We start from the raw sequence: 26772 nt of genomic DNA, 5'->3' as shown, positions 1-26772 counted from the left end.
AACACTGATATGGTTTCTTTTGGTTTGTAAGCATGTTCATTTAAAACATTTTTTTCTCAGTAAGCCATGAACACCTCAAAAAGTAGAGGAAATCCATATATATGTATTTCTAGTGTTTAACATAGTTCTTGGCACCTGCAGAGGTGGGTAAATATCAGAGGGCAGTAAATATTGATGAATTTTTGATTCATTCAATGAATGAATGAATGAATAGATTGATAAATTCAATCTTCATAGCATTTCTTTCTAAAAAGGTATTGTTAATTCCTAATTTATAGAAGAAGCAGCTGAGATTTGGAGGGGTGAATTGATCTGCCCAATCTCTTAGTAAACTAAAGAGCCAGGATTTGAAAGCAGGTAATTAACCCCAACTCCAGGTTGTTTTCCACCATAGCACAGTGGTATTTTTGTGTGCAAACCTGTGCTAGAAGCCAGAGAAGGAGACTATTAGAGAAGGAAAAGGCAAGCTGTCTTCAAAGAGACATATCAGGACAGGCAAAAGAGGTCAAGGCATGAAAGTATAGGTTTAGGTACCTGGGATATAATTCATCTACAGGTACAAGAATAGAAAATTGAGAAATTATTATACTAGAGTAGTAATCAGGAAGGAAGCCATTGCCTCTGATCTTAGTGTCTTGGCTTATTGCTGTTCCCACTACATGGAAAGTTCTCTCCCATTTCCACCTATTAAAAGCCCATCCAGTCAAAAGGTAGCATGGTCAAGCAGTCCAAGGTGCAGGATTTAGTAGGTTTTAGTGTCTGTGGAGCCGTGGGTTTGAGTCCTACTGCTGCCAATAGCTTTGCATCTTCGCAGATAAATGATCATCATAGATAAATGATCCTCTGTTCTTTGTAGAAGCCTATCCATCCTTCAGGATCCTGCTGAAGGATCCTGTTTATTCATTTATTCCATCAAATATTTACCTGAATCCTTGCTTTTTTGTAAGTGGTTAGTTGGAGAAACTCAGGGATGAATGACCCACATTCCCTGTCCTTATACAGCTTATAGACTATCCAAATGATAATTGTGATATTTTTATGATAAAATCTGATAAATACCTTGAAGCATCCCCTGGAGAAAGGAAGTATAACTTAACAATCATTTCTGAACCTCATAGTATATAGCTTGCTCATTTCTTTATGACATTTATCCCTTTCTTGTAGTTATGATTTTCTCACCTCCTTTATAAGAATGAGAGGATGGAGTAGCATTTTGTACAGGGTGAGACAAGTAGATTCTCAGTAAATGTTTGTTATGTAAATGATGAATAGAACATTTAATATTTTTGAAAGATAAAATTTGAGTGCTTAATGTCTGTTAGGGATGATTCTGATTACCTCACATATTAATCAGTTTACTCCTACAGCAACCCCATAAGATAGGTATCATTATTATCACCACTTTATAGATGAGGATACTGAAGCACAGAGAAGTTATATAATCTGCCCAAAGTCATGTAGAAGGTAAAAATAAAGAGTTGGCGTTTAAGTTCAGGCAGTCAGGTTCCAGAGTCTGTGTTCTAAATCACCACACTCTACTGCCTCTTGATGAATAACAAAAGTAGTTCCTTCCCTGCAAGGGTTCAGGATGTAAGGAGGGAGTAACTCAATAGAAGCTGGTGTTGTGCTACTAATGCAAAGTGCTATGGGAATACAGGATATTTCTTTTAGCTTGGGAAAGCATAAAATGTTACAGATGAAGGGGATACTTATCTAATAATTGTCTTTAACTAATTTCTTTTGATAGTTGTCTAGCCTCTATTGAATATCTTTAATACTGAGATTCTCACTTCTATTGTGTACAGTGAGAGCAAGGAAGGCCGTTTTACCCAGAATGAATGGGCCTAGGCACAGAGGAGGAGTAATATAAATTTTGACGTAGGAGAAAGGATGAATTTATTGGGATTTGTTCTGTGGATGTTCTAACCTCACATCTAGGAGAGGTTCCCCTATGCCCTATGCTAACAAAGGCTGGCCTTGCCAAAATTTTGCACTAATAATGCAGGTATACACACGGTCTGTGATTGAACCACTTCCTGTCACTCCAACTCGGGACGTGGCTACATCTCCCATTTCACCTACTGAAAATAACATCACTCCACCAGATGCTTTGACCCGGAATACTGAGAAGCAGAAGAAGAAGCCTAAAATGTCTGATGAGGAGATCTTGGAGAAATTACGTAAGGAATTTATAGCTTTCTGAACCTTTCTTTGCTGTATGACTGGTCAAGCACGGAGATGAGATTCTTGGTTGTAGGCTTTGTCCATGTGGCTGTCTGGCCATGCTTGGTACCTTAGCCACAGACTGCTTCTCCTCACCCTGCCCCTACACCTCCCTTCCATGTCTCACAGCCCTGGTTGGATACTATGTTAGAATGGGGATGTGGTAGGAGGGAGTGTGAATAGCTCACTTTGAGAGTAGGGTACCCTTTGCCCCTAGGCATGGATTATAGAGATAGCAAATAGTTTTTCTCTAATGAATAGTCTAGAATGCCATGTTGAGAAAGACTGAGGACCTAGTGGAAAAGGGCACTCTGATTGATTACTGATGTTTTGCCATTGACCTAGGAGAAGACAGATCTGCCATCTTGGTTATAGGAAAAGAGGGAAGGGAAGTTAACATTTTATGAACCTGTAGTATGTATCAAATGACAAGCAAAATATTTTCTTGATTTTTAAAAATTTAATTCTCTTGTTAACCCTGTGAAGAAAAGCATTATGATCCTAATTTTTGTAATTAAGATACTTGAGGCTCAGGGAGGCTAAACATCCTGGCCAAAATCACACAGCTAAAAAGTGACAGGGCTGAGGTTAGAACACAAGTTTTTGTTCCTGTAAGTAGAGCATATACTGCCTCTTGCTGTCAAGTGGAAACTTCCATTTTACTTTCCTTAGCTGCCAGAAATGGGGGTATGTTAGGGTAGCTTATTTCTGTGTTTCAGTAAACTGCAGAAGAATTCATATTAGAAGGAAGAACTAGGTTGATCTGTGGGCTTGGAAGAATCATTTGACAAGGGCTTTAATTTATTCACTGTATCTACTTACTTCCAAAGAGGATTTGATGTGACTGATTTGGCGACATTTACAAACTGGCACTGCTTTCCAAAGCCAAGGTTTCTGGTTCTCTAGTTCTTCCTGATTAATTCATGTGTGACTTTAAAAAAATTTTTTCACTGTTTTAAAAATTGCCCTTTTCTGGATCCCTCAGAAAATGACAAAGTAAGAAAAGCCACTTATCTAGTCATCTGTTTACTCCTGTATATAGTCTTGTTCTCTAAACTAGACTTATTTTTTTTTAAACAATAATACTTAGAATTATGGAAAACAGACTTGGCCTGGGAGTTAGGACACTTGAGTTGAAGCTTCTGCCCAGCCACTGACTTGTGTCTTGGACAATTTTCTACTGTTCTCTAAACCTTATTTTTCTCATTTTTAAAATAGGGACGTTAATACTTGTCTCATTTGTAAATCAAATGAGGTAATTTATATGAAAAGTACCAATTCCTAGTACTTGGGTATTAATGGAGAACACATTGGACTGGGAGACTAAAAACGAAACTCCTAATCTTAGCTCTGACACCAATTTGCTGTGTGACCTTGGGGAAGTATATTCTTCCCTTCTATGGGCCTCAATTTCCCCATCCCTAAAATACAAGTCGTAAAACCCAATGAAAAACCTCTGTGTCTTTGCACTTGAAGTATTCTTTGTTGTAAACCTCTTCTCTACTTTATCTCTCTGGCTAACTTCTACTTGGTTAAAGTAGAAATCAGTTTATATATCACCTTTCTGAAGCTTTTCCAGTCTCTCTCTCTCTTTTTTTTTTTTTTTTTGGCCTCTTTCTGTACCCCTTTGTCATTTATCACAGCAATTATATTTCCATGGAACTTCATGCTTATCTGTCTTCTCCCATGAAATTGACCTTCTTGAGAGCAGGGACTGTCTTGACTGTATCACATCTCTTCATTCCTACCTCAGCATATGGCTTGCATATTAAATGAGTAAATATTTACTGAATGGATTAATTAAAAAATGAATGAATAAATTTTTAGGCGTTTAGAAATGGGATAGCTTACTATGAATCAAAGCAGTCAAGGAGATGAAACTTCTGGTTGGGACTTATGGGGGAAAAGCTGAGGGTCTGTTTAGCATGCTCTTTGGCTATTGGAGGTAGTTCTTTAATCCTTGCCAACTCCAGGGGTTGGGGAAATGTGGGACCTTTTTTCTATCTTGATTTGGGAAAAAATCATTTATGGTCTCTGTTTCTTTCAAAGGAAGCATAGTGAGTGTGGGCGATCCTAAGAAGAAATATACACGGTTTGAGAAGATTGGACAAGGGTTAGTAGGGGCATTTTCTTTCCCTGGAAAAATGACTTTGAAGTGTGTGCTGGCATATATGATTTTGCTTTTGTTTTCCCTCTAATAAACGTTGTTCTTCTTTCTCCACTTTACTGCTCACCCATCTGGAGTTGTTTTGTTAGGCTGACTTCAGATTTAACAGAATTATGCTTAATATGAGAGATGTGCCATTAGCTGACCATGTTGCTAAAAATACCCCTGCAGTGACAGTGAGAGAATGATTTTTTTTCTTAGCACAAAACCAGCTTCCCAAATTACAACTCTGCTTTTCCAGATGAACCCTGTTTGTTCTAGTGCTGAGATCTACCAGCACTAGTGTAAAATGGAAGACCCAGAACTACAAACCCTTCTGCTAGTTTTTCTAAGTAGATGCCAGAATTTATTGTCTGGCATTCATCGTTCTCTGTTATCTTGTATGCTGCCTTCAGTGTAATGAATTCAGCAAATCTTAACTGAGTTCCTCTTGTGTGCTAGGCATTATGCACCCAAGAATTTCTGAAAATAAGATAAAGATTGCATAATATGGGGTTATGTTTATACAGTATTCTGCAGTTCACATCTGTTATTTGCATTCATTGTTTAATCCTCAAAACAACTCTGGGCTTCAGTGGATCTCATTTTTTTTCTGGTTCCACTGTTTTTCAGACTAGACAGGCTTTTGTGAGTCTGAACTGGTATAAGGTATTTAACACCTTGAGAAAAAATTATTTTGCTTACCTCAGAGTAACGTGGGATGGTGTTTCCTTTAGGTAGTGAAATTGAGATATTAAGAATGTAGCAGAAATGTACATAGACAAGCTTAGACAAGTCAGGTTTCTTCTCTGGACTTTCTTCCTGTACAGTTAAGGAAGAGAGATTGGAAGAGAGATTGTAAATTGAGGGTCAAAACTTTTGTGACTTTTTTTTTTTGAGGTATTTATCTACAAGACCTATAAACAGACAACATCTGCACAAGTTCTTTCCTTGCTTACTTGACAGGTCTGTTAGTGCTAAGGGAAGAATGAAATATTTGTTAAGCACCTATGCTGATGTTTCCACATTCCATAATTTTTAAAATATAAGTGCCACACCAATATGATGAATTGGTAATATTGTAATTTTTGCTTGCTTTTATTTCTCTTTTAAGACCTTAAGATTCTTATTTTGGACTTGGAATTCATATGTCTAACTATATGTCTATTCAAGTTAGAAATTATCAGGTATTAGCCACTGGGCCTGAGTAGCTTTCTAGAACTTTACAATCATGGAGACAGTCCCCAGATGTCCAGTCTCCTGAGGCTTGGGCATGTTTGTCCTTTAAGAATAGTACAGCTAGCAGGACTAGGAAGGGATGGGGATAGAAAGACAGATACCAGCTTTATAACAGAAGTTGGCTAGAGGCAGGATAATCAGGCAGTGAAGAAATAACTGCCCGTGCAAGTCATCCAATCCTTATTTGATAGCTAATATGTTATAATCACAGTTTCCAGGCATGTAACTAGGGTCTCAACTAGAGTGATGGTTAGGGAACTGGTGACCATAGTTTCTAGCTGCAAGGCATGCTTATAAGTGACTTTTCCCCCTGGATTGACCTGACTTCTCCAGAAATTATAATTTCAGGGCTTGCCTAGGAAGCATTCTTGCAATAGAGCAGAATTTTAATTTTCTTCAAATTGCATTATGTGTACCTAACATATGGCATGTATAGGTACAAATATATGTTACAAATTACTTACAAATATACAGGGTTTATGGTTATAAGCATAAAGTGGGGGTTTTAGTTATTTTGAATGGATGTGATTACTTTCCTAGCATTATTTCTAGCATTTCTTTCCCCCTTCTCTGTCTGTATATATGAATGTGTATATACTTAAATACATATGTGTACACACATGTGTCTTGTGCGGTTGGTTTTACCTTGGGGGTGGGGTAGAGGTACTATCATATTTTCTGGGAGCATATATGTTCGAAAGAGTATATTTAATATTTTATGTTTGAAAAATGAAAACTAAAAACCACTTTTATAATACAAACTACAGAAAACAAAATTCACATATCGTATTGATCGAATAAATGGTTGAAAAACATTATTTTATTTTAAAGGGTCATAGTATCCTATAATATCAGAGTGGGAAGGGTACTTTGAGATTATTTTAGATTATTCAATATGGTTCTTCAAGTTTTTATGTTTTTTTACTATTTGTAGTTTTTTAATGTAAATTTTTACTAAAGATAGCATACGTAAGTGTACAACTCAATGAATTTTCAAAGAGTGAACACACCCATGTAATCAGTACCCAGATTGAGAAAAGGAACATTACTGACACCCCAGAAGTCCATCTTTCTTTTTGATAAATATTTAAGACCCACCACCCCATCCCCAAACGCATTCTGAAATTCTCCTCAAGGCCCCTTTCTCTTCACCTCTTACCCTGCAGTTGAAAATCATAGATCTAATCTTATCCCTTTTATAGATGAAGTGTTTGAAGCCCCAAGAAATTAGAGCCACTTGCCAAGGGTGATGGAGGAGAGGAGGGAAGCAAGCAGGAACAGGAAATTAGTATATATTGAACATCCATTATATGTTATGCAATTGGCTAAGTACTTTACATGAACTAATCAATTGAAATTCTCTTATATGCTCTTATGTCCACTTCACAAATGAAGAAAGTGAAGCTCAGAGAAGTTAAATAACTTTCTCAAGATCCTGCCTAGTAGATGATACTAGGTAGAAGTACCAAGTTGGAATTCAGGTCTCTTGGCCACTAGAGCCTATATTCTCTTTACTACCACTTATGGCTTCTTAAATTTAAAAATGGGAGAGCTGCAGGGAGAGAATTATTTTTACTGCTATTATTTTTGACACGCTGCCATATTGTATGTAGAGCTGCATTTGACAACTATCACTTCATTGAAACTGTGCTTTTCTCTGTTTCTCTCCCACCTACTATTCAGTGCTTCAGGCACCGTGTACACTGCAATGGATGTGGCCACAGGACAGGAGGTAAGTATCCACTGCCCACTGTTACTCCTTCAGTTCTACTATTTCTCTTTATTTGGGATTAATTTTTTGCCCTTCTTAGGTCAATAGGAACATTTCTAGGTTGGTTTTTTTTTTTTGAGACAGAGTCTTACTCTGTAATCCAGGCCGGAGTGCAATGGCGATCTCCCCTTACTGCAGCCTCTGCCTTCTGGGTTCAAGCCATTCTCCAGCCTCAGCTTCCCGAGTAGCTGGAATTACAGGAACCCACCACCACACCTGGCTAATTTTTGTATTTTTAGTAGAGATGGGGTTTCACCATGTTGGCCAGGCTGCTCTCAAACTCCTGACCTCAGGTGAACTGCCCGCCTCAGCCTCCCAAAGTGCTGGGATTACAGACCTGAGCCACTGTGCCCAGGTGGAACATTTCTAGTTTCTTACTATAGTATACTAGAGCCAAATAGCAGGCTAACATGATGAAACTTAAGGTTTGGACTAAGGTGACATAATTAGATGGAAGGAAGTGGATGGATTTGAGAGATACTTAGCAGGTAGGTTTGACAGGATTAGATGATTGACTGGATGTGAACATTGCTTACAAATTAGTAATATTCAAGGAGAAAGAAAAAAGAAATTGGATACTGCCTGATTGTCAAGTGGATAGTTGCTTTGTACACGTTTGTGGCTTGTGAGAGAAATCTGATATAGAGGAGATTTAAACCATGTCTCTTGACTTCTAATCTGCTGGTCCTACCTTTACTTTCCACTGAATAGTGAAATCCTCATTTATTTGGAAGCAGCTTTTTGTCCCTCTCATTTCACTAAGCCAGGAGAACTCTGACCTTATTGCTAAAGCCTGCTGACCCAAGGTCTTATCTTCAGTAAAAGGAAGCTATGAAGGGAATATAGAGTACTTCAGTTTCCTTGCATTCTAATATTTGGTTGCAGAGGAGTGTCAGCCAGTGAACTGTGGATGGCAGCTGCCCAGAAGAAGTACTTACTTCAAAGAGTACTGGGACACAGCAGTTGAGAGAGGCACCCCCTCTTCCAAAGAAAATAGAGTTGGGCTTCTCTGAGGGAGGCTGCTTGAAACGTGTGTCTATATTTTTGGTGGTTGAAACCATGTGGCACCCTGGAGAAGTCACAGTTAATAGGGGTAACACATATCTCACTAGGCTCTCATGAGTTTTTAAAGTGTTAAAGCCAAATATTAAGGCTCTACTTAGGGTAAGGCAACTTTTAAAAATCATTATTATGGTTAAGGATTTATTCATTGTTCTTTGACGTCAGAATCCAAAGACCTAGACGCTTACAAGCCTTTAGCTACTTATATAACCTTGAACAGTTATTTGACCTCTTTGAACCTGAATTTTATATATTTATAAAATGTGCATGATAAAATGTTCACAAAAGTGTTGAAAGGATTCAGTAAAGCAATACATGTGAAAATGCATTATAAACTTTATGAACTACACACTCATATTTGTTCATTTTTACTCATATACATATGTATGTATTCCACAAAGCATTTGCTTTATGCCACACCTTATGCTAGGAACTCTGTGAAAGTTCTCAGACATTAAAATCATATGTAAATGTAAGAGACCATAATTTCCTTTGTGTACATATAAAAGTCTTGTAATATTGACAGGAATCTGCCTTAAAGTAAAAATAATGGTGAGGAAGGAAGGATAGTATTATCATGGCATTTTAATGATGGTGAATATGATGCAGAGATAAAAAAGAGAAGGCTATAACAATCCTGAAAAGAACTCTATGAGGTAGGTAATATTATTTCTTTTTTACTGCTGAGGAATTTGAGGCTCAGGGTGTATAAATAACTCTTTTGCAAAGTTGTACTGTCAGCGATTAGCAGGCACTGGATTAGAATCTTTGACTTTTAATCCTATGTGTTTTGGGTCGTAAGAGCACAACAGAGCTGAGGTTAGATACTAGAGTCTCTTGTCATGTTTCTGGCCTCTCAGGCCTTTTAGCCCTTGATGGGAGGCAGGTAGGTGATGATAGTGGTTCCTGGAAAGCCTGGAGGCTGACTGTGTGAGAAGCTGGCCAGAAGAAAGAGAAATATAAATTCATTGTGTGCCTGCCTTGTGGTTACAAAACTGTGAATGGAAGGGAGTCCATCGGGGTGGCTAATGCAGTGTGGTCAGGAAGCCTTCATTTCCTGCCCCAAGGACTATAAATCTTTAGTGGAGTTGGTGGGATGCTCTCAGTCTCTGCCAGTGAGTGCTTATTGGGGGTTATCCAGCTTAGAAGGGCAGAGCTATTGTCTCATATATAGGAAGAATGTTAGTGCTGGGAAGACTTCCAGTTACAGATCCTACAGTTATTTTTCAAGCGTGTTTTTAGAGAGAATGTGTATAACACACTGAAAGAGCCTTTGGAGTTACATGGACCTGTGGGCATTGGTTATGACCTTAGAATTTTCCTGCAAATCTTAGCCTCAGTTTTCTTACCTGAAAATACAGGTCATAATTTTTACTTTGCTGGGTTGTAAGGTTTTACTATGATAATATAAGTAGGGCATCTAGCACAGAGCCTGGCACACAGTAGTGGTGGGAGAGTGGTTGCTGTGCCAAGTACTTATTAAATACTTTATTACTATGATTACCATTTTCATCGTTGTCTAACTTTATTGGTTAAATTATTTACTTATTACTTATATGTAATGTATTGGCCATTGTCTCACTTGGTATTCAAAGCAATCCTGAGAAGAGGAGAATCAAGGTTGAGATTAACTTCAGTGCATTGATAAAGAGACTGAGGCTCAGAGAGCTTGTGATTGGTCAAGGTCAGTAAGTGACAGTCAGGTCCTGAGCTTAAGTCCTCAGAGTTCAAGTCCAGTTCTTTTTCTGTTATAGGAATGCTATCTCCTATCAGGTGAGGTCTGATTAGTTGAAGGACACTTAGCCTAGCCCATAGGTAGGCCTGGCTGGGCGTGGTGGCTCCCGCCTATAAACCCAACACTTTGGGAGACCAAGGCAGGCGGATCACCAGGTCAGGAGTTTGAGAACAGTGTGACCAACATGGTGGAACCCTGTTTCTACTAAAAATACGAAAATTAGCCAGGCATAGTGGTGGATGCCTGTAATCCCAGCTACTCGGGAGGCTGAGGCAGAAGAATCACTTGAACGTGGGAGGCAGAGGTTGCAGTAAACCAAGATCGCACCTTTGCACTCCAGCCTGGGCAACAGAGCAAGACTCCATCTCTAAAAAAAACAAGAGAGCCTCCATGTTAGTAGTCTCTTCCTGCCTCTCCTTCCTTGCTGCTGCCAGCAGTGACCACTGTGAGGTTCATAAGCAGTGTCCCATCCTCCAAGATGGCATGAGTAACTCCAAAGACATTCTTCTGGCTCCTGTCCTTAATGTGTGTGTTAAGGGCTAACTATACTTAATATCTTTAGATCAGCATGTTGCTTTTCAAACACTGGGAAAAACTAATGCTCAGCTGTTATAAGAGAGCTACAGCCAGACCAGAAGCCTGACCTAACAGGAAACCCCACTCCAAAGCAATTTTTCCTTACTTGAGGCAGGGAATGGAGGTGATTAGATTTTTTAACAGAATTACTTCTATTCTTAATGATTAACTTGGTCTCTGCAGAAGACTGTCCATTCTTGACTTGAAGAAATAATAGAGTCAGGGATTTGTCACATAAAAGTTTGAATCATTCCTTGTTTATACTTCTTGCTGTTTCTGAAAAGACAACTTAGTTCTATTAAATGTTCATGTTCTTGTCTACTAAGCAGGAAAAAGAAAAAATAGCTCTAGAAAATGAACACTTAGCAAATAATTTAAAGTACACTCCTATGGGATACAGGAGCCTATTGCTAGTTTTTTGTTGTTTTTATTTAAAAACAAAGTACTTACCAATCTACTGACTTTTCTGTTGCCCTCTTCCTTTCTGCAGACATTTGTTGAGCACCAGCTCTATGTGTGTAAAACCCTGTGTTTGGCATTGGGGATTCTGGGCTTTCAATCACTACACACCCCTAACTAGTCATTATACATGGTAGCAAGTTGTAAGTTCCATAAGAGAAGGATAAATATGATCTTATAGGACTTTAAAGAAGGGAAAAGGCATATTGGGTTTGGAGAATGAAGTTTCCTTTGGCCTGATACAAAGCATAAGTAGCTTTTGTGGAAATGATACAGGCTATTCCAGAGGGAGAGAAGATTCTGAACAAAGGAAAGGGGACTAGATACCAGGGAGAACATGGAGTGCTCTCCATGAACACTCTGTGAAGGAATAGAGCTGGAAGTAAGGTAGGGGCCAGATGATGTGAACTTTGAATATTGTACTGAGAAACATTTCTAGGCAACCAGGAGCCATGTACGTTTTTGAACAAGGTTATCGTATGTATACTGTGGGGGGAAAATTAATCTGGCTACATGTACAGGATAACTTGGCATCCCTTTTGAGGGTTCTAATCCTGATTTTGCTATTGAATAGCTGTGTATGTAAGTCACATCCTCTCTGAAACACAATTTCCTCATCTGTTGAAACATTAGTAATACTTAGCACACGAGGTGTCTTTGAATATTAAATGAAATAACAAATTTGAGAACACCTTATAATAGTACCTGACACATAGAAGGAATGGATACCAAGTGCCTTAGCAACTAAAGTATACCTTACGTTCATGTTGTATGGAAATTTGTTTTTATTTCTGTAGATAGAGCTCTCATTCTCTTTTTGTCTTCTTTCTTAACCTGGTCAACTCTGATTTATCTTTCTACTTCAGCTTCGGAAAGTCACCTCCCCCTTTATGAAGCCTCTATACATGGCCAGATTGAAAGAGTTCTTGGCTTTTGCTGTATTTTGTGTTTCGGTAGCAGTTTGTATGAACCTCTGTTGTAGCATCTCTTTTCTATTGTGAATTTTTAAAAGTATTTTTCTACACCAAAGTTTGATTCTGAAACTTTGATGTATATCACAGTGACCTGGAGGACTTACTACATCACAGAATTTCTGATTTAGTAGGTTTGGGGTGGGACCTGAGGTTTTTATTTCCAACAAGCTCCTAGATGAAGATGATGCTGGCTTGAGACCTCACTTTGAAGACCACTGGTCTACATAGACAAATTGTGAATTACTTGAGATCTAAGACTGTATCTTTGTTTCCTGAGTACTTAAGGTCTGGTACTCAGTAGGTGCTCAGTTAATGAGAATGACTTTGGTTGCACAATGAATATACTCTGATTTCAGGTGGCCATTAAGCAGATGAATCTTCAGCAGCAGCCCAAGAAAGAGCTGATAATTAATGAGATCCTGGTCATGAGGGAAAACAAGAACCCAAACATTGTGAATTACTTGGACAGGTATGTAGTGGCGGGTCTTATCAGAGGGATAGGGCCTTTGGGACTGATTGGTAGTGAAGCTGCTAGAGAAGAGGCCAGTGTCAGCACTCAGAACTGCCTCCATTTAAGAGTCTTCTGTGATGCTGAGCTCTCTGAATTTGTCCCTGTGTAATGCTGGACACCTTTATTGCTAGAAAATCCTTCTGTGTTAGGCTGAACTCTACCATTATAAAGCTTCTAACAGTTGATCCTAGTACTGTTTGTTTTGCCTAAGGGAAACCTACCAGCCCATCTGCCTGAGTCAAACATCTAGGTCCTTAACTTATTTTACATCCCAAATCATTCCTTATTCTGCTCATCCTTCTGAATAACTCCTAGTTTGTTTGTATTTTCTTAAAATGCTATGCTCAAAACTAGATGTTTTATTTGAGATCTGACCACTATGGGGAGAGTAGAACTCTTTCTAAACTCAGCATAGCTTAATGATTTCGTTCTTGTTTGATCTTTTAGGATGTCTGCTTATAGTCAACTAACGTTTCTGATTTTTTTTTTTACATAAACTTGCATTAAACTGGAAATGTAGAACTCTTCCACTATCTTCAATAAGTCCCATTTTTATTATTTAAGCCCATGATTCCAGCTCATCAAAATTGTGTTTTTCAAAATAGTAAAAGTGGTTGTAGATAATATTTGTATTGGGCTTTAGTTTGTACCAACCACTTTCATGAAATCTCATTGTGAGTTGTAGGGATTTTTATCCATATTTTACAGACGAGGAAACTGAGGTTTATAGATGTTAATAACTTGTCCAAGAGTAGTAAGCCAGAAAACAGCAAAGCAGGGTTTTGAATTTGGATATTCCTAGCACCACTATTAATGCCCTTTCTATTATATGTGTTGTTTTCTCCAATACCTGAAAAAAAAAAAAAGTTAAGCTTCTTGCCCAGGGTTCAGAGACATCATAGGTGGAGGTAAAATTGTACTAAATCTCGGACTCTGATTTCTTTACCTCTTACACTGCATGACCAGCTACCTTTTCCTGTTACTGGTAGATTTCATAAGGGTGCCTTCTTGTTCTGCATCTAAAACACTGGTAAGCTTCAGTTTCCTTAAAGAAGAAAGGAGTTGAACTTTGATATTCCCAATAATGGAAAGAATAAAACCTTCTTTGAGATGTTCTGTCTCCTTAACGTGGGTCCTGACTGGGTCTGAACAATCCTCTGAAAGTTAGGACCTTATCCTCTCTTTCAGAACTTATTAGACAGAGATATAGCTCTTGGAAACTACTGAAGGTGACAGGGGAATTAGGTTTTGGCTCAGGATATGGAAAAATGAAAGCCGTCAGTAAGAGTATGGCCTGACTCACATAATGGTGAGTTCTCTGTCAGTGGAGGCATCTACATGAGAAGACCATGTTATTGAAGGAATTCGTATTCTGGGAGTAGGATTAAAAGACTTAAACAGATTTGTTTATTAATCATACCTTTACTGGTATTCCCAGAGGCTTTTACTCTGGAAATCAGAAGTAAATAATGCTGTCTTTGCCCTCAAATAGCTCCTGGTCTGGTATAGAAAAAAATACACCTCTGTAAGATCATAGAAGAAGTTGCCCTTCACCTGAGCATTCAGTGAAGGTGTTGCAAATGAGGGTCTGTGGTTTTTGTTAGATGTCCCAGAGGGGAACTTCATCGTATATGGATGAACTCCATCCATATGTGATGCTCAGGGGCTTTAGCTTTGAGATGGAATTTTTGAAAATATGCTGACACAGTGCGCAGCCATGAAGTGTTTGGGACAAACTGAATCTGGTCTGTATTGTCTTAGCTTTGACAATGACATATCGGGCCCAGGAAAAGGGGATCTGCTTTATCAGTAGCTAGAGATAGTCACTTAGACCCTCATATTTCTTCCCCCACTCAGTTCAGGTTGATAGTTGTTTCTTCTGTGTGTGGGTAAGAAGCTGTAAATGTGCATTCTTTGTCAGGGAGGAAATAGGCTCATGCCTGTGGAGGACTTTTTATCCAATCCTGCATTGTCTTTTGGTTCATGTCTTAGTCCCAGGGTGCTAAAATTTCAGAGGCTGGGTAGCTTAAAAATCACACAAAGTTATTTCTCACAGTTCTGGAAGTTGGGAAATCTAAGATCAAGATGCCAGAAGATTCAGGGTCTGGTGAGGGCCTGTTTTCCGGTTCCTAGATTTTGTCCTCCTGTGTCCCCTACATGGTAGACAGGTCAAGACAGTTTTCTGTGGTCCCTTTTATAATGGCAGTAATTCTATTTATGAGGGCAGAACCCTCATGTTGTAATCACCTTCCAAAGGTCCCACCTCCTAATAACATTAATGATTAGATTTTCAACATATAAATTTTGAGGGACACAAACATTCAAACCATAGAGTTCAAGTCCACATAGTCTTCTCTCTCAAAAGAGATTGTTGAAGAAAGACTTAGTCTGTCATGTTTATTTGTCATGGACATTAAAAAATTATAAATCAGAACAGTTTTATGGAACAAGCACCTGATTAGTAGTAAAAAAAAAAAAAAATAGGATTCAAATCTTACCCTTTGCTTGAATGCATTTGTTAAAACCTTCCTACAGTCTCCACATCTGTCCAGCAGTATTCCCAATATCAGGATGAAGATAAGATGATACCACACAGTTCAAGCCAATGCAAGAAATGTCCAGCTTCTATGTCCAAGACTGGCAGAAGACTTTAAGGTTCTAGATTTGCCTTGTTTTTATTCGTCCGATTCTATAGTAAGGAAACATTGACCAGATAGGCTAAGTGACCTTTTTATTCATCATGTAATAGGGCTGAGTGATCCAACTCCTAAGCGAAACTATCAGTTCTAACCCATGTCAGTCCATAATCTCTCCAGGGATACTTTACTAAATGGTAGTCTTGGCTTATCAGAAGGCTTTGGCTCTGTAAGACCTTGCTAAATTCATTCCATTCCTGAATCACAGACATTCAAAATAGAGGTCAATTATCAGCGTAATGACTATCTATACAACACTTTGCAGCTTTTAAGGGACACTTATAAACATTATTTCATTTAATATTTACAGTTACCTTTTATTCATTGATTTATTTAGTAAATATTGGCATCTGCTGGGCTGGACTCTGGGAATAGAGTTTTGAACAAGATTCAATATTTGGCCTCATAGATCTCAGATCTGGTAGGACTCTCTGGGAGGTTTAGTAGCTCTCTCTTCTTTGGGTAACATGGACTCTAAATCCCATCTTTGTCCAATGTCTCGATGCTTCTAGAGGTATGGGAATCATGTCAGTCTTTCTAATTTTAGGATGTCTTCCTTTGTGTTATGATGAAATATAATTTTATTATATCATTTTAAGTTAGTGATCTTCGTTCTGCCCTTTGGGGCTTCACAGAACATGTATGCTTGGTTTTCTCCAGGAGCATCCTTGAGAGATTCGAAGTTAGTGATTTTGTCCCCTAGATTCTGCTTTTCCCTGAAGTAAAGAACCTTTTACTTTACTTTGTGCTAGGATGTAATTTTACTCTGTATATATACTTAGCCTTTGAAATGCAGTGCTGTGGCTCAGTGTGCTCTGATTTTTCCTTCTCACCCTTTATCTGTATTCCTGCAGTTACCTTGTGGGAGATGAGCTGTGGGTTGTTATGGAATACTTGGCTGGAGGTTCCTTGACAGACGTGGTGACAGAAACCTGCATGGATGAAGGCCAGATTGCAGCTGTGTGCCGTGAGGTAAGGCCAAGGGCCAAGCTGTCTTGGGTAGAAAGCTGCCTCCGTATTCCTGTCTCCTGAAGTTCCCTATCCAGTGAGATCTCACTGGGCTCTGTGGAAGTGGTAGAAATTAGTGCTGACAAGCCTATCATTCCTGTATTGTACCTGTGTTTTATCATTTCTATAACCATAGTTTTTTCCTTTAAGTTAACTTTATTCTACCCATTATAGAAAAAAGAAAGTGTATATTTTTAAATGTTACTCGTAATTCCAATCTTAAAGATAACCACTCTAAGCACATTATAATATATTCCTTTATCTCTATTATATGGGCATATATTGTAATCATTTTTATTCTGCTTTCTTGCTTTATTTATGTGCTATGAAGAAAATAAAGCAGAGTAAGAAGGTAGTGATGGAGGAAGTACTATTTTAGACAGGATTGTCAGGGAAGGTTTTCTATAGACCTGAGTAAACATCTGAATGATATATAAAAAGCAAGGCAGCAAAAATCTAGGGTAAAATACTTGCAGGAAAATAAAAAAAGAAAACAAAGCTCAAATAGATACTCCCCTTTCTCCTCATTGCTATTAAATGTCTAGAATCAATAATACACATGTAAGCGGACAAAAAAGGCTTCCAGAAGGCCTTCATGAGAAGCAGTATCCTAAGGGAATAATGACATTTCATTTCCATTAGAGCAAAAAGATGAAGGGAATATTCAGACACATTGAGGATATTGGGTGTTTTGCTGATGACAGACTAGAACATTCTGCTGGCCCAATAATGCAAAAGTAATTGTAGTTTTTGCGATTACTTAAAGAAACAAAAAAGCCAAAAACCACAATTGCTTTTGCCCCAACCTAATAGAAAAGTTAGGAAATTGGGGAAAGCATAGAAGATGAGATGAGGCTCAGAATTTTGTGGGGATGAGTATAATAGTGTGATTGGGGTTTGATGGCATAAGGTCTGAAGGCATACTGCTGAAATTATGTAGTTGTATATTTAATCAGTGTTAAGAAGAATAAAATGTGAAACCAATACTACCCTAGAAAATATGGTCACTTTTGCACACAACTTTAGGATCTAGAATGTTCACAAGTAATTGGAATTAATTAATGGAATTAATACCAGGCTGAGATTCTTAGGGGTTCTGACTTTTTTTCCTTTGTTCCACTACTAATGCAGTATTTCTTAACCTTCTTTTCATTATCTCCTTCTTAAGGAGCCTTTTTCCTAATCATGCTCCCTGCCATTAAATTTTAATATCACAGATACATAGCTCAGCTGTATATACTATGGCCCTTTGGAGGGTCACAGGCCATTGTAATACCTAAGATTTTTTTCACCCCACCCCCTCACCCTCAGGAACCAAGTTTCGCTGGTGGAAAATACATGTATATGTATACTTTGGGACATCATTTTGCCTCAAATTATTAATCTGTTAAATGGAAATTGCAGCATTCACACTGTATAAACCTTAGGGTGCTATATGGATCAAAAAGCACTTGGAAAAAAATTTTAATATTGTATAATATATGGTATTGCTATTCTTCAGTTCTAATAGAGATTATCTCCTCCTTTTTAAAACGTCTTTATTGAGATATAATTCACCCATTTAAATGGTTTTTAGTATATTCATAGAGTTCTACAACCACCATCATAATGAATTTTAGATCCTTTTTATCACCCCAAAGAGGAAATTAATATCTGTTAACAGCAACTCTCCCTGTCCCCTGCCCTGACTCTCCCAGCTCTATGCAACCACTAATCTATTTTCTATCTCTGTAGTTTCCCTGTACTGGACATTTTATATAAATGGAATCATGTAATATTTGCTCTTTTGTAATTGTCTTCTTTGACTTAGCTAGGGTTATGTTTCAACGGTTCATCTGTTTTGTAGCATGTATCAGTACCTCATTCCTTTTTATTGCCAAGTAATAGAATGGACATTTGGGTTGTTTCCATTTTCAGCTGTTATAAAAAATTATGCTGTGAACACTCACATACCAGTTTTTGTCTGGAGGCACGTTCTCATTCTTTTGGGTATATTCTTACAGGTGGATTGCTGGTGATATGGCAACTCCATACTCAACTATTGAGGAACTGCCAAACTGTTTCTGTAGTAGCTGTTTTACATTCCTGCCAGCAATGTATGAGAGTTCCAATTTCTCAAGATTATCCTTTTTGGTCATAATTTCTGATATCCTGAAACCTGGGTCTCCAACCTTCTAGGAAGAGCACCTCTTACATTTTTAGGGAAAACTCAATTCTGGATATTGGTTTATTCTTAATTTAGCTATTGGTATATTCTTAGAAAGTAAAGTATTAGGTTAGGACCATTTAAATAGTATTTTCCTGTTCGCTTATATCTTTAGTGATTTTTAATTGGTAGCAGTTTCTTAAAAATTAGCTTTGGGTCAGTGAACTCAAATTATTGATTTAGTAGAAAAGCCATGATGATCTCATCTGATTCCCACATTTTATAGATGGGAGAACAGAAGAGTGAGTTGTCCAGAATTATATAGCCAGTGAGGTGGTAGCAGAACCAGGCATTTTAATTGTACCATTGTGTCTCTTTGTTACTCATTCTGCCTGCTAAGTGTAGATGTTTTCCAAGGTTCTTCTCTTTCTCCTATACCCTTTGCCAGATTCAACCATTCCTATAACTTATATAAAAATCACCTCTTCCCAAATGACTTGTAAATATTTACCTCTGCATGGAACCTAAGATTCATAAATTCAGTTGCCTACTTTGTCTTCAGATGTCAAATTCAGCATATCCAAAATAGTACAACATATCTCCTCACCAAAATAAGATTATGCTGCAAACTTACTGCTTCTAGTATCACTTCCATATGTCTGCTTCCTCAAATATGACCCTTATTTGTTGTTTTTCTCCAGTCAGTCATTATCAGATCCTTTCCATTTTTTTCAGTAATTTCTCTTGGGCCTTAGGTTCTTTATCAAGGATTTAATTTAAAAAAACGAAAACAAAAACAAAATACATTGGAGGAACTCTTTTATTTAAGAAAACTATTTTAAGGTGAAAGGCAGCATGAAGTGTTAAAAGAATGTTTAGCTAGGAGATGGAAGACTTGGTTCTAGGTCTGGCTCTGTGACTGATTTGGGGCAAGTCCTTTTACTCATTGGGGCCTTACTTCCTTTATTTTAAAGTGAAGAGGTTGAATTAGTTCATTTTCTATTAAGTTTTCTGTATTATATGTATGTCCTTTCTTTCTCCCCCTCCCCACACCACTTCAATAGTGTCTGCAGGCTCTGGAGTTTTTGCATTCAAACCAGGTCATTCACAGAGACATCAAGAGCGACAATATTCTGTTGGGAATGGATGGCTCTGTCAAGCTAAGTAAGTAGGAGCCTTAGGAATGATAATGCTTCTCTCCCTGTGGGGCCCTGTCTCATGTGAAATGGTAATCATATAATAGTAACTACAACAGTCACCAAAGGGTCTTTATTATTTCATGGGATATGAGGGCTGTTTTATATTCTTCTGTATAAATCATAGGATATCACTTCATTATTTTTTTGTTCATTTATACATTAAACAAAACCACAAAAAACTTTGCTAAATGCTTACTCTGTGCTAGGTCCTATGATGGGCACTGAGGGTACATTTTCCCTACCTTTAAGTTCTCAATCTAGTGTGGAAAACAGGTAATAGATAATTAGAAAAAAGAGTTTTGTGTAATTTCTTTCATTCAATTATTCAGCAAACTTTCATTGAATGTCTAGTACATGCTGGCCCTTCTAGGGATATGAGGACAAGTAAGAAGACATAATCTGTACTATCAAAATCTTCCTAATTTAAATAAATTTATAATTGCAATATAATATAAAAACCACTGCAAGTAGAACATTTTGTTCAAAGGTGTACAGACCATTAGTTCAGACAAACAGGCTGTGTCATGGGTGGTTGGGCAGTTTATGGAAGGACAACTAGCAGCCCTGCCTGGGTCTGGGGCATAAAAGCAGGGCCATGCCTAGTCATAGGTGATTGGGGTTTAAATCAAGGACTCATGCCCAAAGAATAAGGCAAGGACCTAGTTGCCAGATTTGGGAATATGAGAATGGTTTTCAAGAACAAAGCAGAATTCGGACAAGCAATCCAAGACCAAAATAGGCAGCTTGGACTTTAAGTCCTTTGGTTTGAGGAGGGGTAGGAGGCCAGAGATGGGGTTTCTTATATTCCTCCTATTTCTCTTCAGGATTCAATAGGAAATAGGCTAGGAGCTAGACTTGAAGGTAGCAGTCAAGTGACTTTGGAGACTTTTGGACAAAAGATAGGAGAGCTGGGAGCCAGGCACAGCTTGTCACCTAAGTCTATACACACACAGTCAACACTTACTGAAGTGAGTGTATATCCTAACTGTATATTATTTCTCTTATTTTTCTTTTCTAGCTGATTTTGGATTCTGTGCACAGATAACCCCAGAGCAGAGCAAACGGAGCACCATGGTAGGAACCCCATACTGGATGGCACCAGAGGTTGTGACACGAAAGGCCTATGGGCCCAAGGTTGACATCTGGTCCCTGGGCATCATGGCCATTGAAATGATTGAAGGGGAGCCTCCATACCTCAATGAAAACCCTCTGAGAGTGAGTATTACCAGTCCTATTTCAAGTTATTTGGGCTATTGTCTCTAGTCCGAGGAAATAGGAATCCAGGCTGTTCTCTGTGGCTTTCAACCTGGAGATCCCTTTTCTGGATACAACTAGTCACGGTTAAGCTTAAAGTATAAATGCTCAGGCCAGGCATGGTGGCTTATGCCTGCAATGCCAGCACTTTGGGAGGCCGAGGTGGGTGGATCACAAAGTCAGGAGTTTGAGACCAGCCTGGCCAATATATTGAAACTCCATCTCTACTAAAAAGACAAAAAAATTAGCTGGGCATGATGGTGGGTGCCTGTAATCTCAGCTGTTTGGGAGGGTGAGGCAGGAGAATTGCTTGAACCCAGGAGGTGGAGGTTGCATGCAGTGAGCCGAGATTGCACTACCGCACTCCAGCCTGGGTGACAGTGCGAGACTTCGTCTCAAAAAAAAGTGTAAGTGTTCAAAGAAAAGGAATATTAGAAGTTACTCATTCATTTATTCAACAATTATTTGAGTCCCTATCAAGTGTAAGAAACTATTCTAATTATAATAAATTAATATGTAGTAACAGATGGTAAGTGCTGTGAGAAAAAGCAAAGTAAGGGAGTTAAGAGAGTAATGGAGGAAGAGGTGTGCTATTTTAGAGTAGAGAGGGAAGTTTTCTCTCATAAGTTATTTTATTTTGCAGAGTTGGGAAGTCATTCGAAGGTTTTGAGCTGAGGAGTAATATGATCTGATTTATGTTTTAAACAGATCATTTTGGCTGCTTTTATGGAAAATAGACTGCAAGAGACTATTGTAATAGTTCAGATAAGAGTGGTGGTGTCTTGGACTGTACTGGTAGGAGTGGAAGTGAGAAGTGGTCAGACTCAGGAAATGTCTTCAAGGAGTAGCTGACAAGATGAACTGAATATTAGGGAAAGAGGAATCAGCAACAACTGCAAGGTTTTTTGTCTGAACTGCTGAAGAAATTCAGTTGCCATCTGTTGAAATGGTGAAGAGCATACTTAAGTGGGGTAATAAAGAGTTGGTTTTGAATGTGTTGATTTGAAATGTTAATTAGACATTTAAGTGGAGCTGGGAGTAGAGTTTGGCTTATGAGTCTGGAGTTCAAAGGTGAGGGGTCAGGACTGTAAACATAAATTTATGAGTAGATAATATATAGTTGGCATTTAAAATCTGAGGTAGATGAGATTACTCACCTAGAGAGTGAGTACAGTTAAAGAGATTTGAGTACTGAGCTCTAGGTTACTCTACTCTTTGCAGGTTAGAGGGAATAGGAAGGTAGACCAAGGAGTGGCCTTTCTAGTGTAAGAGAACAGAGAAGTGTCCTGGAGGTGAAATGTCCTGGAGATGAAAAGAACAGTGCTTCCCAAAGAAGGAGGAGGGTAGATTATGTGTCAAGTGTGATTGATAGGTTGAATAAGATGAGACAGAGAAATGAACATTGTTTTGCCAATGTAGAGGTTCTTAATGACCTTGACAATCAGTTATCAGTAGAATACTGGGGATGAAAGTCTAATTAAATTAATGAAAGTGAAAGAAGAGGACATTGAGAAGGCATGTATAAACAGGCGTCTTTTCTTTTAAAGGAATTTTGCTGGGAAGGGTAACAAAAATGGGGCACTGTCTTAAAATGGAGTCAAGGGAGGGTTTTCTAAAAGATGATGTCTGTGTTCTAATGGGAATGATTTGGTGAAGAGGAGGAAAATGGTCGTGTACAAGAAGGAAGTGACAAGTATAGAAGCGGTGTCCTTAAGTCAGAGAGAGGGGTTTGATCAAGTACTGAAGTAGAGGACATTAGATGAGCATGGACAATTTATCCATTGTAACAGAGCATATCAACACAGATGTAAATAGGTTGGTAGTCTTGGTGTAGGCAGATGTGAAATTTATTCTGATTGCTTTTATTTTCTCATTTATTCCCACCTCCCATCCAGTGCAGGAATTCCCTATGCACTGTTGCTGGTAGGTGGTCATCTACATGCTCATGTCATCCTTGGATACCTCTGATTATTGGAAATTGCCTCAGTGCACAAAACTGAACCTACATTCTGTAGTTTCTACCCTTTGGTCCCAGCTTTCTCTCTGACTCCACATACAACATATTCTTCTCTGCCTTAGAATGGCCTTGGAGAGATTTGAAGATGATGATTGCTGAGGTATGTTAGAAATAAGACAGAGTGATCTTAGACACTTTTTTTTTTTTTGAGACAGAGTCTCACTCTGTTGTCCATGCTGGACTGCCGTGGCATGATCTCAGCTCACTGCAACCTCCGTCTCCTGGGTTCAAGCAGTTCTCCTGCCTCAGCCTCCTAAGTAGCTGGGATTACAGGCGTGTGCCACCATGCCTGGCTAATTTTCGTAGTTTTGGTAGAGATGGGGTTTCGCCACATTGGTCAGGCTCGTCTTGATGGTCTCAAACTCCTGACCTCAGGTGATCCACCCACCTTGGCCTCAAAGTGCTGGGATTACAGGTGTGAGCCACCATGCCTGGCCCTAGACATATCTTTTTATGTTTCTGAACCTTATCTATGAAGTAAGGATGATAATTCTTGCCCTATTACTCAGAGTTAATTGTAGCCATTAAAGTAGACAGTGCTTATATCAGTACTTTGTGAATTAAGTGCTGAGTGCTTGTAAAGATTTAGTCTTACTACGTTTTTCTTTACCTTTCCCAGGAGATGCTTCATATTAAGGGACCAGGGTAGTAACAGTTTTTACTTACATTTAATATTCCTCTCCTGCTAGAAGAGATCAGTTCTTGGATGACTGAGATGAATGCACCAGGAATAATTTCTGCCAGCAGCTGGGCAGATATTTAACTCAACAGGCTAAATGGATAATAAACCCTTCAAATGTGTAAGCAAGAATAATAACAAGGCCGAACACAGTGGCTCACGCCTGTAATCCTAGCAACTTTGGGAGGTTGAGGCGGGTGGATCACTTGAGTCCAGAAGTTCGAGACCAGCCTGGCCAACATGGTGAAACCCCATCTCTACTAAAAAATACAGAAGTTAGCTGGGCATGGCAACAGCCACCTATAATCCCAGCTACTTGGGAGGCTGAGGCAGGGAGAATTGCTTGAACCCAGGAGGCGGAGATTGCAGTGAGCCAAGATTGTGCCACTGCACTCCAGCCTGGGCGATGGGGTAAGACTCTGGTCTCAAAAAAAAAAAGTATAATAATAAACCCTTAGGTCTGTAACATTTCATAAGTTTACAAGGTACTTTTAAGTACACTATCCTATTTTTACAGACATGAGATGGGCATTATCATCATCCCTACTTTACAGACAGGAAGGTTGGAAGTTCAGTGGCTTGCACATAGTCTCATGGCCTCCAAATGTTAAAACTGATCCTTAGGTCATACTCTTTCAAGTATGCATGCACAGCTGCTGCTTTGCATCCTAGAGCATAAAGCAGCTGACTCTATTTCTAGAATGTGTATACGGGGAACAAGAGAGAACCTCAGTTGGAGCTCAAAGTGATTTACCATCTTTATTGCCAGGCCTTGTACCTCATTGCCACCAATGGGACCCCCGAACTTCAGAATCCAGAGAAGCTGTCAGCTATCTTCCGGGACTTTCTGAACCGCTGTCTTGAGATGGATGTGGAGAAGAGAGGTTCAGCTAAAGAGCTGCTGCAGGTAACTGTCCCTACGCAGGGAAGCACCAAATTTAAGGAATCACTAAACCAAGCCTTTTTTACTTCATATTTGTCTGTAAGGTACTGGATATTATAGAATGAGGCTTCTCTTCTACCACTTCCCACACTCACTCTGTTCCTACTGCCCTAACTTTTATCCCTGGGCCTTTGCTTATACTATTTTCTTAGCCTCTTCCTGTACACGTTCTCCTAGGCTCAGTTTACGATCTACTTTCTGAGCACCTATTGAGCTTTCCATATAGCTTTCTTACTTGCTTCCTTTCTTCCTTCCTTTCCTTTCTTTTCTTTCTCTTTCCTTTTCTTCCCTTTCTCCTTTCTTTTCTTTTATTCCTTTTCTCCTCTCCCTCTCCCTCTCCCTCTCCTCCCTTTGTTTTCCTTTTTTTTTATTTCTCCATAGGGTCTTAACTCTCTCACCCAGGCTGGAGTATGCAATGACGTGATCTTGGCTCACTGCAGTCTTCCTCTCCTGGGCTCACTTAAGTGATCTTCCCACCTCAGCCTCCCAAGTAGCTGGGACTATAGGTACTCACCACCATGCCTGGCTAATTTTTTTAAAAAAACTTCTTTGTAGAGGCAGGGTTTTCTATGTTGGGCAGGCTGGTCACAAATTCCTGGGTTCAAACGACCGGCCCACCTTGGCTTTACTAAGTGCTGGAACTACAAGCATGAGCCACTATGCCCAGCCTGTTTGTATTTTTCATTAGCACTTCCTGTGTTCTGTTTGAATTAGCCTGGCAGTTTGTTTGAGTCTTGGTGAGAAACAGCTCTCTAACAACCAAATCCTACGCAAGTTGTATTTTGCTGGGATTGGCTCAAAGGACACATTTTTAGCAAAGGAACATAAGTTTTATTTTTTTGAGACAGGGTCTCTCTCTGTTGCCCAGGCTGGAGTGCAGTGGTGCAATCATGGCTCACTGCAGCCTCAACCTCTCCAGGTTCTGCTGATCCTCTCACCTCAGCCTCCAGAGTAGTTGGGACTGTAGACATGAACCACCATGCCTGCCTAATTTTTCTATTTTTTTTATAGAGACAGGGTTTTGCCATGTTGCCCAGGCTAGGCTCAACGAACTGCCCACCACAGCCTCCCAAAGTGCTGGAATTACAGGCATGGCATGAGCAACCACACCCATCCATGGAACATAAGTTTAGAAGATAATTAGTGAATGTGGCTTTTGGAGTCTTTACACTTTCTTCATTGGAAATCCTCAGATGATGGCATTGATACTCTACTTGTTGAGTAAGATTTTGCCAGTTTGTGGGGAAATTCGGAGTCAGGGATTTACCAGGCCTTTTATTCTCCCACCTGCCTAAACCTGATAATTTTATGTGGTTGCAAAAATTGCCTTTGGCAGGCCACATCATTTGTATTTAACATGTATGTTTCAAGTATAATTTCTTATAACTAGAGTTCTTTTATTGTATTGCCCACTGGTGATTTAATAGTAAGTATCACATGCAACTTTATGAAGGCATGCACTGTCATTTACTTTTATATTATGAAGCCCAGGAGTGACAGAGCAGGGCAGGGCAGGACCTAGTATATTGCCCTGTGTTAAAGTTAATTATGAGTCTCTTTCCTACTGGATTATAACTTCTATTTTATTAATCCCTCAGTCTCATGTTTTACCTAGGACCTGACTCAGGATAGGTACTCAGAAAATATTTATTGTGAATGGAATTGCTGGAAGAACCTACATTGGAATATCACATGTAACATATTTAGCATCTCTTTGTAATTGAGGTTACTGATTATGGAGCATTGGCCTATTAGATAAGGGTTCTGGGTTCTGCCAAGTGTAACCCATTAGTCTCTAGTATCTGTTGAGACTACAAGTCTCTTAGTACAATGTAGGACCCCTCTTTCTGTTCATAAGAGTTGCATTCTGGAAATTGTAGGCACTGGAAAATGTGTAAATACTATATGCTAAGCCTGTGATTAGTAGACATGCCATTGTTAATTAAGTACCAAATTATAGTTCTTGAAAAGTTCGTGCCCTCTAAAGTTTTCTTCCTAATATGGCAATATAAATAGTAATAAATGCATGATATTGAATCTTTATTTTAGGCACTAAACACTTTATATATTTAGGCACTAAGCACTTTATATATTAGCTTTCAAAACAACTCTGTGAGTTGTAGGTTCCGTTATT

At 38.9% G+C, this 26772-nt stretch overlaps 1 protein-coding gene across 7 annotated transcripts in view; it reads left to right on the top strand.

The window, feature by feature from the left end:
* The window catches only part of PAK1 (p21 (RAC1) activated kinase 1), a 156851-nt gene extending 132138 nt beyond the window's left edge, over nt 1-24713 (top strand). For all 7 annotated transcript variants that reach the window (XM_037740147.1, XM_037740148.1, XM_037740145.1 and 4 more), the window contains 8 exons: nt 2006-2180; nt 4273-4336; nt 7292-7340; nt 12542-12654; nt 16247-16364; nt 19611-19710; nt 20764-20960; nt 24465-24713. In XM_037740147.1, the coding sequence (XP_037596075.1) occupies nt 2006-2180; nt 4273-4336; nt 7292-7340; nt 12542-12654; nt 16247-16364; nt 19611-19710; nt 20764-20960; nt 24465-24698 (1050 nt within the window). In that variant the 3' untranslated portion in view covers nt 24699-24713. The remainder of the gene's footprint in view (nt 1-2005; nt 2181-4272; nt 4337-7291; nt 7341-12541; nt 12655-16246; nt 16365-19610; nt 19711-20763; nt 20961-24464) is intronic.
* Nucleotides 24714-26772: the final 2059 nt, after the last annotated feature.

This window comes from Cebus imitator, unplaced genomic scaffold (genome assembly GCF_001604975.1).
Source record: "Cebus imitator isolate Cc_AM_T3 unplaced genomic scaffold, Cebus_imitator-1.0 Scaffold79, whole genome shotgun sequence".
Lineage (NCBI taxonomy): Eukaryota > Metazoa > Chordata > Mammalia > Primates > Cebidae > Cebus > Cebus imitator.
Note: the sequence above shows the minus strand (reverse complement) of the source record. Positions and strands in the feature narration are given on the sequence as shown.